Source organism: Apodemus sylvaticus, chromosome 1 (assembly GCF_947179515.1).
Source record: "Apodemus sylvaticus chromosome 1, mApoSyl1.1, whole genome shotgun sequence".
In the NCBI taxonomy this organism is placed as follows: Eukaryota; Metazoa; Chordata; class Mammalia; order Rodentia; family Muridae; genus Apodemus; species Apodemus sylvaticus.
The window spans coordinates 105,742,441-105,757,386 of NC_067472.1; the positions used below are offsets into that span (position 1 = coordinate 105,742,441).

The 14,946-nt window shown below is 46.9% G+C and overlaps 1 protein-coding gene across 2 annotated transcripts; it reads right to left on the reverse strand.

The window, feature by feature from the left end:
* Positions 1-895: 895 nt before the first annotated feature.
* Kcne3 (potassium voltage-gated channel subfamily E regulatory subunit 3) lies at positions 896-7,299 on the reverse strand. 2 transcript variants are annotated; one of them, XM_052157690.1, is made up of 4 exons: positions 7,196-7,299; positions 6,614-6,656; positions 2,999-3,135; positions 896-1,638 (listed from the first exon to the last, which is right to left on the reverse strand). In XM_052157690.1, the coding sequence occupies exon 4, from the start codon at positions 1,596-1,598 to the stop codon at positions 1,275-1,277; it is 324 nt and encodes a 107-aa protein (XP_052013650.1). In that variant the 5' UTR covers positions 1,599-1,638; positions 2,999-3,135; positions 6,614-6,656; positions 7,196-7,299; the 3' UTR covers positions 896-1,274. The 2 variants fall into 2 exon arrangements, with proteins under 2 accessions (XP_052013650.1, XP_052013643.1); XM_052157683.1 differs by lacking the exon at positions 6,614-6,656.
* Positions 7,300-14,946: the final 7,647 nt, after the last annotated feature.

Below are 14,946 nucleotides of genomic sequence, written 5' to 3' on the forward strand. Positions count from 1 at the left end.
ATGCCTGTAATCCCAGCACTTGGGAGGCAGAGGCAGGCAGATTTCTGAGTTTGAGGCCAGCTTGGTCTACAGAGTGAGTTCCAGGACAGCCAGGACTACACAGAGAAACCCTGTCTCAGAAAAAAAAAAAAAAAAAAAAAAAAGTAAGATGCCAACTGGTTCACCCATTGAACCAAACTTTTTACAAACTGTATCTTTAAACATGGTATCTCCTAGGTATAACATAATCTCCTAGAAGTAAGTTTCAAGTTGTTATTGAAACAACAACAATAATCTCCTAGAACAGACATTAGGGACACTGTATCTCCTAGGTGTAATCTCCTAGAAGCAAGTTTCAAGTTGTTATTGAAACATTTCTCACAGAATTCAGAGTAGACCTACACCCGAAGTAGTGAAGTCCCTGTGATTGGAGTTGTGACTGGGAAGGGCACAGTAACATGGCTCAAGAAGTATATGACCATGTCACTAATGAGTGTAATGCTCACGACTCTGTGCTTTGCAGTCGTCTTAAGATCCAGAAAGTGCCCGAGCAATGCATTAACACAGTGACATGCCTTTGATAATATTTGTAAAAGTAAGATATTTCTCAGCAGCCCCCACCAAGTCCCTACCAAGATAGGGCTTGCCTAGGCTGGTCTTGAACTCCTGAATTCAAGTGATCCTCCCCCACTCAGCCTCTTGAGCACTGCAATTATAGGCACGCATTTCTGGGCTTGGCCGAACGTTCTTCTGGCCTGGATCTTACCCCAAGTGGGATCGAAAAGTCCTAGAAGGAAGGACCAGAGTTCCTGGATTCCAGTCACAGGACTTGTTCTGTTTTCTTGGCAGATGAGGCAAACCCCACACATGCTAAGAGTATTTGAGAAATATGAATCAATACAATTAAGTAGCACTCTTAGATTTATCAAGGTTTCTCATGTTGAAGATCATACATTAAAAGATTATATATCCAGAGCATCTTCCAGCCCCATTTCCCTTTACCACAGCTTCCTCTTCTACTTGCTGGTTGTTCATACTTCTACCTATGTGTTCGTGGGCTCTGAGTTTATAATGCACATTTGTGTCTGGAAAAAATGTTTCATCCACAAGACCGGGCCTGTCAGCCCCTCTTCTCTGGTCCCAACGATGACCTAACTCTCTTATCAATTTCTTGTTGATCTTATATAGACAGAGACACCAACGCTTGATAGGAGGAGGAGTTGAGAGGAGTTCCAGAGGCCCAAGGAGACAATCCTCAGACATCGTAATTTTCCATTGTCCTCAGTCACCTCACATCAGATCATAGACACACGGTTCTTGATGTACACATGATAGGGGTCACTACGTTTGTCCACTTTGCGTGAACGGGTATATCCCAGGATGAGGCTGCCCACAGTGACAGCAAATAGGAACATGACAAAGAGAATATACATGTAGGAGTTGTCATTGCGACCAGGAAGGCTAGCCCGGCGATCCTCAGTTTGATTGTCTGGCCCTGGTCCTGATCCTGGCCCTGGTCCAGGCCGGCAGAGCAAGTGAGTGTGAAGGGTTGTGTTCAGAGCCTTCAGCACAGCATGGAGGCTCTTGTACCAGGTCTCAGTCCCATTGGAAGTCTCCATAGCAACAGAAATTGAGGTATGGGAGGAGCTGGAATGTGATCTGATGATAAGAGAAAAAAGAGAAAGGGTGGTTTCTTACCCACAGCTTGAACAACTTCCTCACTTTGTATACCTGTGCTAGAGCTCTGAAACTATCATCTTTTCTCCATTCTTCTGGTCTGACTTCTCCACAAGGCCTCAGGCTCAGTGATAGGAAGTGCTAAGTGCGATTTCCTCTCTGCCTTATGTGAGCAATTATGATAGCATCCTGCAGTGCATGTGGAATAGTCTCTCCTGGCTATTGAAAGCCATGTTATTCTCTTTTTTTTTTTCTTGGATTATATAAATTTGCTAGACTTTAGGCCACAAGGACTTTAGGAGTTATTTAATCTAACTCCTTCCATTTTATACACAGGGAAACTGAGACCCCCAAACAAATAAGTAGCTTGTTCCTAGAGTAAATAGTGTCTATTTTCAGGAGTCCTTAAGAGGCCAAACAACCATAATTCTATGACTGATTCCAAAGCTCTCTTTCGCCTAGGTAGAACTGTCAACAACCATTATTATTACCTATACATATCAAAAATGATTATTATCTATCAGGTGTCTCCCCCATAGTTCTAACAATGATAAATACTTATAATGACTTGATGTAGAGTTTGGGGGACAGAATAATAGAGCAGTACCCTACTGTCACCCAAGACTGGCCTACATTCCATGAAAAACCGTTGAGGTTTTTCAACAAACAAAGAGAGCAGGGATAAATCTGAGAAGTGAGAGGGACTTGGGAAGGGCATGACTGACAGGAGGGTTGATGGAGGAAAGGCTGCAGCTACATTTACAGACAAACACAGACAAAGAGCATGATCTAGAAAAGCCTACTCGGAGGGAAGTTAGAAACCACGAAGGGTGTAGCTTCAGTACCTATCAAAAAGAGGTTGTCAGTGGGAACTATTGAACAATGAGTATGAAGTTTCTGTTGCAAGATGCAAGTTTCTAGGGATTTATACCATGGCAATGTCAAGATGGGTAATACTACTTCACTGAGCTCCCAAATGGGTAAGAAGGAAGGTTTGAGTTATGCATGTTTAACTATCACTAAGAAGGTTGTCACCCCCTCCCTGCTTCCCAAGCTTGCAGGAAGAATGCACTCTTACTGCATTGGAGAGGCGGTAAAAGGCCCCTTTCATTTTGAAAGACAAATAAAGACACTCAGCTATTTGGAAACTGGAAGCATCTACACAACAAGGAGAGACTCTCCCCGCTCTCCCCACTCTCCCCGCTCCCCCCCCAACCCCCCCCCCTGCTCTCCCCGCCAGTTTTCCTGAGAAAGCGTTTTTTTTTTTTTTTTTTTTTTTTTTTTTTTTTTTTTTTTTACTCAGCAGGACACAGGGAGAATACCATGGATCTGGGGAACTCACCAAACAGTTTGGAGACTCTGCTGGCTCTGAGACATCTTTGAGGATCTTTCTGTGGATATCCCACAAGGCCCCTCAGTTCCTTGCAGGGTGCATCTGGATGCAGCCAGAGTCTTGATGTTGATGGGGAAGGCCCAGAGCTAGAAACCGGGGAGAAGGCAGAAGAGGAAGAAGAGAAAGAGACACAAACCTCAGAACCAAGGGTGGATCACCCAGTTCCTAAGGGTTGCGCAAGCATCTTTCTGTGGGTTCTGACCCCACCCCTGCTCCTCTCCCCTTCCTGCAACAGCTGGCTCAAGCTAGCCTAGAGTTGTAGCTATAGAACTATGCAGTGGCCAAGGGACATCTGATTGCTGTCTCCCCATTCCAGGCTCATAACATCTTAATTGGGTGACTTTTTGACAATGGAACAACATAAACCCTTGTCTTCCCCCAGGGTGCTGGGGTAAAATGGCAGCTTGCAGGTTCATAGAACTACATGACACATTACAAATCAAATCTGTTTGGACAGACAGCATATGGATGTGTTCCAGGGAGCTGTTAAGATGACTCTGTGAGTAAAGGCACTTGCTGCTAAACTTGATGGGCTGAGTTTGATCCTGCAGTCTTCATGGTGAAGAGAGCCAACTCCTGAAACCTGTCCTCTGACCTCCACATGGACACACATGCCAATCAATGTAATAAAATAATTAAAATGTATCCTAGAATTAACTCTCTGTGGCAAGGCTTTGTCATGAAGATTAAAAAGCCTTATGTAAGGTTTGGCTGTAAATCCCACAGAGAGCAGTGGTGGCTTGTGTAGCACAGGAGCTGGACAGGCCTTCAGATTTCACCAAGGCTAAATGTCCTCATTTTACAGCCTTACAGTTAAGGAAATGGAAGCCCGGGCAACTGTCTTGGTCCCGTGGCTACTTGTGTGACTCTAGGCATGTGATTCCTTTTTTTTTTTTTAATCTCATCTTCTATCTGCATCTGTAAAATGAAGCTCAAATATCCTGTGACATTATGAATCACAGAACCGTGTTGTGAGTGAGGTCTTGGGAGACTGGGTTGGCTAGTGGAGGCAGCCCTTGGGTTGCCTTTTAGAGGACTTCAACCCAAGACAGAGAAGGCTTCAGAGTCTTCCCTGCAGGCTAAGATTTCTGAGTCTGGGGATTGACTTACATCTGACATTCCAGCCTAGGGAAGGTGGGGGCCAAACCGATCCACTTGTTCCTTTTCTCCTAGCCTCTTACCTACAAGGGTGCTCTGTCCCTGGGAAGAAACAGATTGTGTGGGAAGTTGGGGTAAGAGGCAAGCGAAGGACAAGGTGGGATTCTTGACTGGAGTCAAACAAACCGTCACCCATCAGACCTTCCTTAGGTGCTAGGTTTGGGTGGGGACAAGGTGGCAGGGGCTGGGCATCTTACTGGGGTAAGGAGAAGCAGAGCACTGAAGAAGGAACAGACTGGGTGCCTGTAACCTGCCTCTTGGTTCCAAGTGAGCACAGATGGAAACACTGACCATTTTGTTTCTCTTCCTTGAGTTCCCTGGGTTTCCATCTCCTGGAGAGTCATTGATTATCAAGTTTCCAGGATGGAAGAGACAGAGCCCTGTTGTAGAGAGGCCCTTGGTTGAAATAGTCAATGGGCTAGCTTAGAAAGCAGACTGACAGCTACCGAGCAAAGTGGAACACAAACTAACTAGCTAATGGTTGCTGAGCTCCTCTCAATGTGGCCCTGCCTTGGCTCTGTCTCCCTGTGGCTCTCCAGTATCTGTGACCATGACAATGAACTCAGGCTGTGAGCTCCTCAGGCACTCCTCACACTCCCAGGCTTCTCGCCTTTGCTCATGCTCTTTTCTTAAACTCATTCTTCAAGACCCTGCTCTATGCCACCTGTTTAGAGCCTTTCCAGAGATACCTCCTCCCCTATTCAATAACTAATTAGTTTCTCCTCTTGTTTGTTACCAGAGTGCCTTCAAAACAGCCTTATTAGAGAACTGGGCTGTTTGGAATCTGTGTGTGAGTATAGATGTGGGCCCAGTGTATCCCTGAACATATGCTTGGAGGTTTCATGACAGGGGTCTGGGCCTCATGCATTTCTTTATTCTTCAGGCCTGTTTACACAGTGAGAACCAAAGAGAACAAGTGACTCAAATACCTCTCCTATAAGAGAGTACACTCTCCAACTCTTCCCCTAATAGGGTCGTGGAAACAGCTTTCAATGTTTTAATAGAAAACCAAAATAGAAAAGATTCCAAGTTAGACCAAGACAGGCTGCCCTAGATAAAGAGAAGGCCCTTTGAGCAGGTGGCATGGGGCAGGAGTGGGAAATTCTCAGCCTCCTTTGGAAACCCAGACACTTCCCACATCTGATCTAAGCCCGTTTATCCAAAGGGCAAACATTCTTGGCCCCCAAACAACGGTAAATGGTTTTGCAATGCTCTTCCCTGTGTACCTACTGAAGGTGTGACCAACCACACCCACAAACGACACACTGATAGCCCAAGTCCCAGCCTCTGATCTTGCCTTTCAAGAGTGCCTTTCATGATCCCAGTCCTGGCTATGTGACCTTGAATGCTTCATTTATTTCCTCTGAACCATATCTGTAAGATGGGAGGTAATTACCAGAGAGCCCAGTTCACCTCTTGAGAACTGGAAGAGACAATAGGCGGCAGTGTGTTTCAGAAAGAGCAGGCAGGAGAACATTACTGGGAAGGCTGTTCACACTGTTCCCTAAGAGCAGTCTTCTCACGAGCCTGCCCCCTGCTGAGTCCTCCTCCTCCCCACCCCCCAGACACCAGGGGGTTGCTCTCCTCCTCATGTCCCACCCTCATGTCCCATCCTGCAACCCTTGCTATTTACAAGTGCCTTTTGTCCTGTGAGAACGAGGAGATCTGAGCCTCTGCCCCTACAGGGAAGTCTGTGTAGCCAAGCATAGGCTGGAGGTTCTTGGTCTTCTCTGCCTCCCTCCCCTGCATTACAGATAGAAACATGCCCTGAGGAATTTTTTCTTTCTTTTCTTTCTTTTCTTTCTTTCTTCCTTCCTTCCTTCCTTCCTTCCTTCCTTCCTTCTTCCTTTTCTTTCTTTCTTTCTTTCTTTCTTTCTTTCTTTCTTTCTTTCTTTCTTTCTTTCTTCCTTTCTTTCTTTCTCCCCCCCCCCCCCCCACCTCCCGAGATAGAGTAGACTGTGTAGCCCTGGCTGTCCTGGAACTCACTCTGTAGACAAGGCTGGCCTCGAATTCAGAAATCCACCTGCCTCTGCCTCTGCCTCCCAAGTGTGGGTGCCTTTGGAATTTGAACTGAAGAAAGTTGCTAGTCGGTTTTCATCCTCGGGAGTCAACAGACTTTAAAGGCAGTTTTTAATGCCTCCAGCATCACACCCATTTGGAATTGACATAGTGGCTGGGGCCAGAGAGAAAGAGTTTATTCAATATCTATACGTGAAATAGAGTCCTGGGCTAGGAGTGAGGAAACACTGGTTCTAATCCAATATGGCCCCTGGTGATAAGATTATCCTGGGGCCTCAGTTTCCTCCCATGCAAATTAATGAGGAGCAGGAGGCAGAGATTAGGACTTTGCTTCCCGGGCTCTAACCCACTGCCTGAGACACCTCCCCTTTGCCCAGATTGGATTACCTGGGAGCAACTGAAGCAGGAGACCCATTTTACAGCAGGTGATCTAAGAAAACACAAGGCACAGAACCGTGGTTGACCTGCATCAGTTTACACCATCTGAAAACTAGAACCCAAGATTCCTGACTTTCAACCTAGACCTGCTACTAGAAGCAGAAGATGCTTCAGCCAGTCCCGGGATTTCTGAGGATCTGGTCGCTGAGGGCTGGTCCCAGCGGAGCAGAATGGGCATGGCAGTTCTGCAGAGCCCGCAGCTTTGGTCGAGCAAGACGGACTCCTGGAATGTTATTTCCGCGAGTGTCCCGCTGCAGACCTGTAAGTGTTCGCTTATCGGTAGGAGAGGAGGAGATTTTGCTGCCTAGTGGAAAGCCTGGGAGAGCCTCTTCGGACCACAGACGACTTTCCATGCTCAGCGAAACTCTCTACTCCCTGTGTTTCCTGGGATTGCTAGTTTCTCCCCCTGGAAGATCCACTCTATGTTTTATCAGCACCCCGCATCGGGTCCTCCCTCTCAAGAAAAACACCGAAACCCCTGCACGTCTTGCCGGGACTGTGGATAGCTTTTCCAACCCTGTGGCGCCTTACCTGCCTCTGCAGTCTGTCTTCAGCGAGCACCGCAATGATGCCCAGCGGCGCTGAGCGCCCTCACAGCTCAGCACTCCTACTGGCTCTAGGCTCCCCTTTCCTTCCCAGGGTGTCCCTCCTCTGGCCCCGCCCTGCCTTAGCACACCAGCTTCTGCGCTGGCTGGCTTGGGGCGCCTCCGCCCAGCTCCTTGGCCTCACCCGGTTGTGGGGAACCACCTGCTTCCTGGATCCCAGACAGAATTTCTCTCATTTGTGTCTCGAAGTCTCAGCCAACCTAAGTGAAAAGCTGATCTCCAGAAACCCAGACCAATTGCTAGGCTTTGGTGGAGTCGGGCGTGTGTCGCTGTGTGGCACTGGGCCCCTCTCTCTTGGTTTCCTCTCTCTGGGTACCACCATTCCTGCACGCGTTCCTCGCGGTAAGGTCAGAAGTATTTCAGAATTCAAAATACTAAAACCGGAATAGCCAAAGAAAACATCTGATTCTGAGACAAACCCTGTTTTCATTTGCAGACGCCCAAATTTTGGAGGTGACTTATCCACACTCAGCAAGCAAGTCAGTGCCACGGCTTGGTCAGCCTCAGAATCCGCTGTACTCCAGCAGGGGCCTCCTCCCTCAGGATCAGCTCCTCACACGCCCACCTCCTCCCTCAGGAGCCCCTCACACGTCCGATCAACTTGTGTCCAGCCACTTCTTGACTGTTGTCTGTCCCAGAACACTTGTTTTCCAGCTACTGGGTCCTCATCCGAATTGTTTCTGATGATATTACAGGCTACAAAGAAGAGAAGCTGACGAGTGTCGTTTTCCTGTTGATGACAAACAGAGCAGCCTCCCTCTCAGGGACTCTGTAGCAACGACTTACCTAAGCTCTCTTCACCAGAGGAGGTCCCACAAAGAACACATTCAGATGAGCTCCCTCACACTCTTGCAAAGATCTACTGCAGGTTTTCCAAGGTGTGAAATTTCAATCACAGAGTTTAGGATATGATTATCTCATAAGAGCTTAGGGAAAACAAGATGTGCCACATGGTAGGCATTTTGTGCGTAATTGCTAATCTCCTTCAAAACACATCATTGATGTGTTGTTTCTGTGCAACACATTTCTGTCCAGCCCTTCCTCCCTAAGCTGGAAACCACCTGAGAGCAATCACCCTGATCACCTCAGTGTGCGCTGCTTCCAGACTACACACCAAGGAGGTTCTTGTTTCAGTAAAGTAAAGCGTGGCCTCCTCCTGGGAGGTTCTGATTCAGAAGATCTGGAGTAGGGCCTAGAAATCAGTGTTTTTTAAAAAAACAGTCCTGTCAGGGGGTCACAGGACACATCTTTAATCCCAGTGCTGAGCAGGCAGAGGCAGGCAGATCTTTGAGTTTGAGGTCAGCTGGGTCTACAGAGTGAGTTTCAGAACAGCCAGGGCTACACAGAGAAACCGTGTCTCAAGAAGCACACAAACAAAGAGAAAAAGAAAAGAAAAACAAGATTCCCAGTCCCCCAATGATGCTTAAGACTAGCCTTGGGGGAGCCTGGCGTGCAAGTGGTGCACAGACATCTATAGTGGCAAAACTCCCAGACACACACACACACTTACACACACACACACACAAACACAAGAACAATGACAAATCCCCCCAGGAAGCGGAGTGAAGGTTCAGCAGCTAAGAATACCTGCTTTTTTGGTAGGGACCCTGTTGGGTTTCCAGTGCCCATCTAGGATCTCACAACCATCTGTAACTCCAGTTCAAGGGGGATCTAATGCCCTCTCCTGACCTCCACTGGTACCTGGCACACATGTGGTGTAACAGGCCATACAGTTGGGCAAAATAATCATAGACATAAAATAAAACAAATAAATCTGAAAAAAAAAGAATTAAAAACTAGTTTTGGGTGGTAGTGACCCACTCAGGAGGCAGAGGCAAGCAGATCTCTGAGTTCAAGACCAGCCTGGTGTTCAAAGGGAGTACCAGGACAGGCAGGGCTATACAGAGAAACCTTATCAAAGAAGAAGAAGAGACAGAGAGAGAGAGAGAGAGAGAGAGAGAGAGAGAGAGAGAGAGAGCAGAGAGAGAGAGAGAGAGAGAGACTAGATTTGGTTCAGTCCAGGTCCTCCCTCTTTCCCTAGTTTGGGAGAGGTTTTCTTGACATAGGGGAGCAACTAACTGCCCATGTCAGAAGTGCTCTGAGGACACAGATGATCTGTTTTAGACTCTGAGATTCTGATTCATACCATCTTAAGAGTTTTAGAGTCATTTAGCATAGTGAGAAGGACTCCCAGTTCTTCTGGTTGTCAGGATATCTGTGCGCCCAGTGGGAACTTGAAATATTAACTTAATCTTTCATTGGAGAAAGCAGCTGACCAAGGAGTTGGAAAATGGTCTGAGTGGCCTCATTCCCCAGCTGTGCTTTGCAGTTTCCTAGACGAAATGATGTGCGCCAGGCATTCAGGATGGGTGCAGTAAAGGCATTGTTCCTTTGAGAAGAAAGGGAGCAGAGTGTCTGTCCCTGAGGACCCTGTGAGAGGAACTCCCTCCTCCACAGAGGCAAGGCCTTCACATCAGGATGGAGAGGATGAAGGAGGGAGTGATGACTTTAGGCTAGGGGAAAGACCCACCTAGAGATATATCACCTTCAAGTCTTAGCTTCAACGGCCCCTTCTTGTGGAGTCCTTTCTTAACCACTCTATTTCCAAATTCTTTCTCTTACTCCCTAAGACTCTTCTGCTATGCTTGTCAATAGCACTTTCTATCACGTGGGTTCCTGGCCTTGAACTCAGGTTCTCAGATCTGATGTGAGGGACCTTAGCTGCTGAGCGGTCTCACTGTCTCTCTTGCTTTGATTTTCTAGGCTGTTGCTAGTGTTCTGACTATATCCTCGGCTGAGACTCCATCTCCCCACTGACTCCCCAGTTCCTCTTTCCCTTTTCCATGAGGCCCAAGAATGGCAATAAGCCCATGTTTTAAGTGTCTCCAGCTTCAACATGGATGCTCGTTCCCTTAACCATCTCTGAACAGAGCCTTCTCCATCACTGGTATTCCACATGACTGCTTCTGAGGCCCATTTTGGTGATTCCCTTTTCGCACAGCACTTTCCATTCTGGGTATGATTTATTCATCTACTCTAGTTGTCAACTCCAACCCTGGCACAGAAGAGAACCAATTCTAGCACAGCACAGACCATGAGATGAATTTGTTGAATGAATAAGTAAATGATTGAATGATACTGAACGATGGTTATGGGCATGGAAATCATTTGGCATTGTGTTCTCAAGAAAAGCTCTCCAAGATGGAACCTAAGAACACCTGGCAAGACAGCAGAAAGCTTTTCAACCTAAACATCAGATCCCCATATCTAACAACCCACTCATCTCTAAGTGACATGCTGAGACTCGAACCCTGGCTCCTCCACCCCCCAGTCTCTCAGTAAAGACACCATTATCCATCCAGGTCTCTTTTCTTCATGGCTCTCAATCCAGCTTTCAGTTTATCTGTGCTCACTTGGAGTGCCTTCCCCATTAGACTGTAAGCTCCGAGAGCAGGATCCAGATGTGTTTTCCCCCAGTTTTCCCAGTGCGGCTAGTTCATAGGGGGGGGGGAGGCTGGAGAGGGGGAGCATGGACAGGGTCTACCAACAGCTAAGAGCCCTGTGCTTTGCCAGGGGAAATAATGAATTGGAGGAGATTTGGTGATTGCATCAAGTTATTGATACCCATTCCTTATCAATCCAGACTTGAATTAACCATTGAACCTGCCTCTGACTACAGTCAACCCTGTGTCTGTGGAGGTCTGGCTCCAGGAACTCTGAATACCACAAACCAAGAATTCTCAAGTCTTGTATATTAAAATGGTGTAGCATTTGTATATAGTCTGTGCACATCCTCCAACATACTTTAAATAATCTCTAAATAAGTTACAATACATAATACAATATAAACATTATGTAGAGAGTCTTTGTACTGTATTATTTAGGGAATAATAACCAAAAAAAGTTTGTGTGTTGCTGGGACAAACTTGAAATGTAGCTCATTTGGTAGAGTGCTTATATAACATGCACAAAGCTCTGGGTTCAATCCTCAGTGTTACATAAACTGGACACAGCAGTTCATACCTATAATCCCAGCACCAAAATGCTAGTGTAGGAGGATCAGAAGTCCAATGTCATCCTTTCCTATAGCAAATTTGATGACAGACTGGCTAAAGTATGTGAGGTCTTGCCAGGAAAAAAAAAGAATGAAAGAAAGAAAGAAAGAAAGAAAGAAAGAAAGAAAGAAAGAAAGAAAGAAAGAAAGAAAGAAAGGAGGGAGGGAGGGAGGGAGGGAGGGAGGGAAGGAAGGAAGAAAGAGAAAGAAAGAAAGAAAGAAAGAAAGAAAGAAAGAAAGAAAGAAAGAAAGAAAGAAAGAAAATATTAAAAAACAAATCATGGTAAACCCCCACCTTCTTTCCACTGAATATTTTCAATCCCTAATTCCAACCAACTACAGGCAGAACCTTCTGAGGTCTAATTTCCCCTTCCCAAAAAAGGGTCAATAATACAAGCATTGGGCATTTAAAATTCTGCGTATGAGATATCTCAAGTATCCTGGATCCTGATGTTTTGGGCTGGGAAGGGGTGAACGGTTAATGATCTGAAAGCCAACAGGTCTTGACATTTGCCCAGCATTCCATGGGGCTCTGTCTATTCTCTGACTATGGATTAAGGCCATGTGTCACACAGGGTGCCAGCAGAAAATAGGTGGCACCCTGACACTGGGCAGTTTGAAGAAAGTATGACAAAGGCTTAGAAAACCAACAAGAAACAGAGTAGAACACCTGTTAGCAGGGGCAGGAAGGGAAACCAGCAGGAGAATGAGAAGTGGGGGATGGGGAGGGACAGTGGTGGGGAGGGCATCCAGACTGGAGCCATGGCCTTTGCTAAAGGCTACAGCCAACCATCTTGGAATAAATACTGGTTTCTCTTGCCCCTCCTCCCATTGGTCCTCTACTTCTGCCTCCTGTTGGCTCAGCCCAGATGCAAACTCCAGAGCAATGAGACCTATGCTGGGCAGAGAATGTTGGCACATGGAGGGGACAGGCAGAAGGACCTAGCACAGACAATGACAACAGCCAGGATGAGTGGCTCCTCTCCTGTTCACTTCTGGCTTTGGGTCTAGGTCTAGGGGTAATGGGATGCAGTAGAGGGGAGTAAGAGAACTAAGGCACAGGGAGGAGGGTGAATCACCCCAGAAAGTAGAATACAACAACCTCACTTTCAAATGTAGCCATGTGTTCTCCATCCTCGAGCCTCTGGCTGTGCTATTCTCGATGCCTGGACATGCTTCCTCCCAGGAAGGTCCCCTGCACTAAATCAGATGTCCTCCTCTATCTCTCTAAGCTCCATTCCCCCTTATTTTCCCTTTCCTTGCAATATCGCCCCAATTAAAATCCCTACCCTGGCTTCTCAAGCCTCTGATGAGAACTATGCTCTAGCTGGGGGTGGGGCAGAGTGGGGTGGGAGGGGGAGGAATGGGGATAGGGAGCAGGGGTATCCTCCAGTCTGAGGGTGGTGATGTCGGAACCCCAGGATCATAAGTGCACTCTTTGTTTTATTAGGTGTTTCAAATCACCCACTTCAAGAGTCATCAAGATATTTAGAAGACTAGCAACAAATGTGGCTGTCTTTCCTGGAGCACCATCTGAACACGGAAGTGAAGACTCTCCTTGTTCCCCTAGTCTAGAAGCCACCAGACAGTGAAGACTTAGGTACAGTTGTGGGAATAGCCAACTGAAGACACCTTTGGCTCTGGGCCCTGGGTTAATTTACTTTAAGCTTCAGGATCATTACCTGCCAAACAGGAAGATTGGTCCCACAAATCTCATAAGGTCCTAAGAAGCAAATGAAGGTGTGGCTGACAAGGCACCGCAAAGTCTATTGTTATCTTTGCTGTGATGAAACACCATGACCAGAGGAACTTAGAGAAGAAAGGATTTATTCAGCTTGTGTCCACTTCACTGTTCATCACTGAAAGGAGTCAGGACAGGAACTCAAAAAGGGCAGGAAGCTGGGGGCAGGAGCTGATGCGGAGACCAGGGATGGGTGCTGCTTACTGGCTTGCTCCTCATGGCTTGCTCAGCCTGCTTTCTTATAGAACTTAGACCACCAGCCTAGGCATAGCACCAACCACAATGGGCTGGGCCATCACTCATGAATCACGAATTAAAAATAGGGATAAGCTTGCCTGAGGCCTAATCTTATGGAGACATTTTCTCAACTGAGGCTCCCTACTCTCAATTGACACTAGTTTGTGTCAAGCTGACACAATGTTGTGTCAGCATAATTATTGAGGAATTATTATGGGTTTTCCTACCAGACCAGCAGCTTGTAGGAGGAAGGGCGGTGCCTTAGAGTTTTTCAATATTTGTAAAACCCACTTGAGGCAACTAAAACCCAAAGCTCTGGCCTGACTCAGGTTTTCCCACCAGACAAATGTGCCAGAAGTGAATTTGGATCCCCCTAAAAAAGACTCTCAGACAAAAACCTGATCACAAGTGGGCATTAGGAAAGAGGAGATGCATTAGGAAAGGGGGGCGGGAATAAGGGATGCGTACTCAGCATAAGGTTGTGTAAGGTGTACCCTTGGCAGGACAGAGAGACTGGTCCAAGGTAAGCAGAGCTAACAGAAGAAGGAAGATCTAGTCCTGATGCCGTTATCCGAGGCCCTGATGATTACGCCTGACACCTAGCTCAGACTTGTTTAGTTATTTAAGACAGGAGCTCACTAATTTCCTTTCCTTTCTTTCCTTCCCTTTCCTTCCTGTTTCTTTCCTGTTCCCTCTTTTCCCTATTTCTTCTGTCTATCTCTTTTGAGTCAGGGTCCCAGTTAACTAAGTCGGATCAGGTTGACCTTGAACTCAGAAACCCACCTTACTCTGCCACTGAGGGCTGATATTAAAGGTGAATTCTGCCATGCTTGAGTTCTCCCTGTTTAACTCTGGCTGGCCTGGAACTCACTCTGTAGACCAGGGAAACTGTAGCAATGCTCCTGTCCCTGCTTCTTGATGTAGAGATTAGAACACGCAGGTCATAGAATATTCCCCTGCATTGGAGCTAGTGTGAGCAGAGCGTGTATTTCCAGCTTGTGATGCAGAGTCCATTCGATGTCACCCTGAAGCTCTTCTCACCCCTTCTTCCTTTTTAGATTTATCGCTTCATCTGTATTCCGGCGGTTTCTGTTCATACAGCATGCAGTCTAATAAACAACTGACTGCTCATTTTGTTTATAGATGGATGTATCCCTGCTACAAAGGGCTGGAACTGACCCATCTATGTATCCTCAGGGTCCTGGAGAGGCTGAGACTCTATACCAGACAGTGCGAGACACAGTATCTTCAATTACAGGCAATGCAGATTAAGCCCACGTTGGCCAATGAAAGCCTGAGAAGGGGTTTAAAATCCATCTTAGGGGAAAACCGAACCAGAAGTGTTTTTCTTGAAGTGAACACGCCTGAGAATCCACTTGCTCATTTCGCAGTCTGCTTCTGGGCATCTCCTCTGCGCAAGGCCTGGGCTGGGGATGAGGAAGCTGCAGGTGCATGGCTACCATCCCGGCAGCAGGACTCACGGTCTGGATGGTGTGGGGCACACAAATAAGGACCCGTGACTCAGTGTGCTCAGGGCCACCAGGAGACATGAGGGGACACCCAGGGAAGGCCGCTGAGAGGACGTTGCAGGAGGGCACAGTGGTGACAATGTTGGAAACAGATTTCAGTTTATGATGAAAAATAT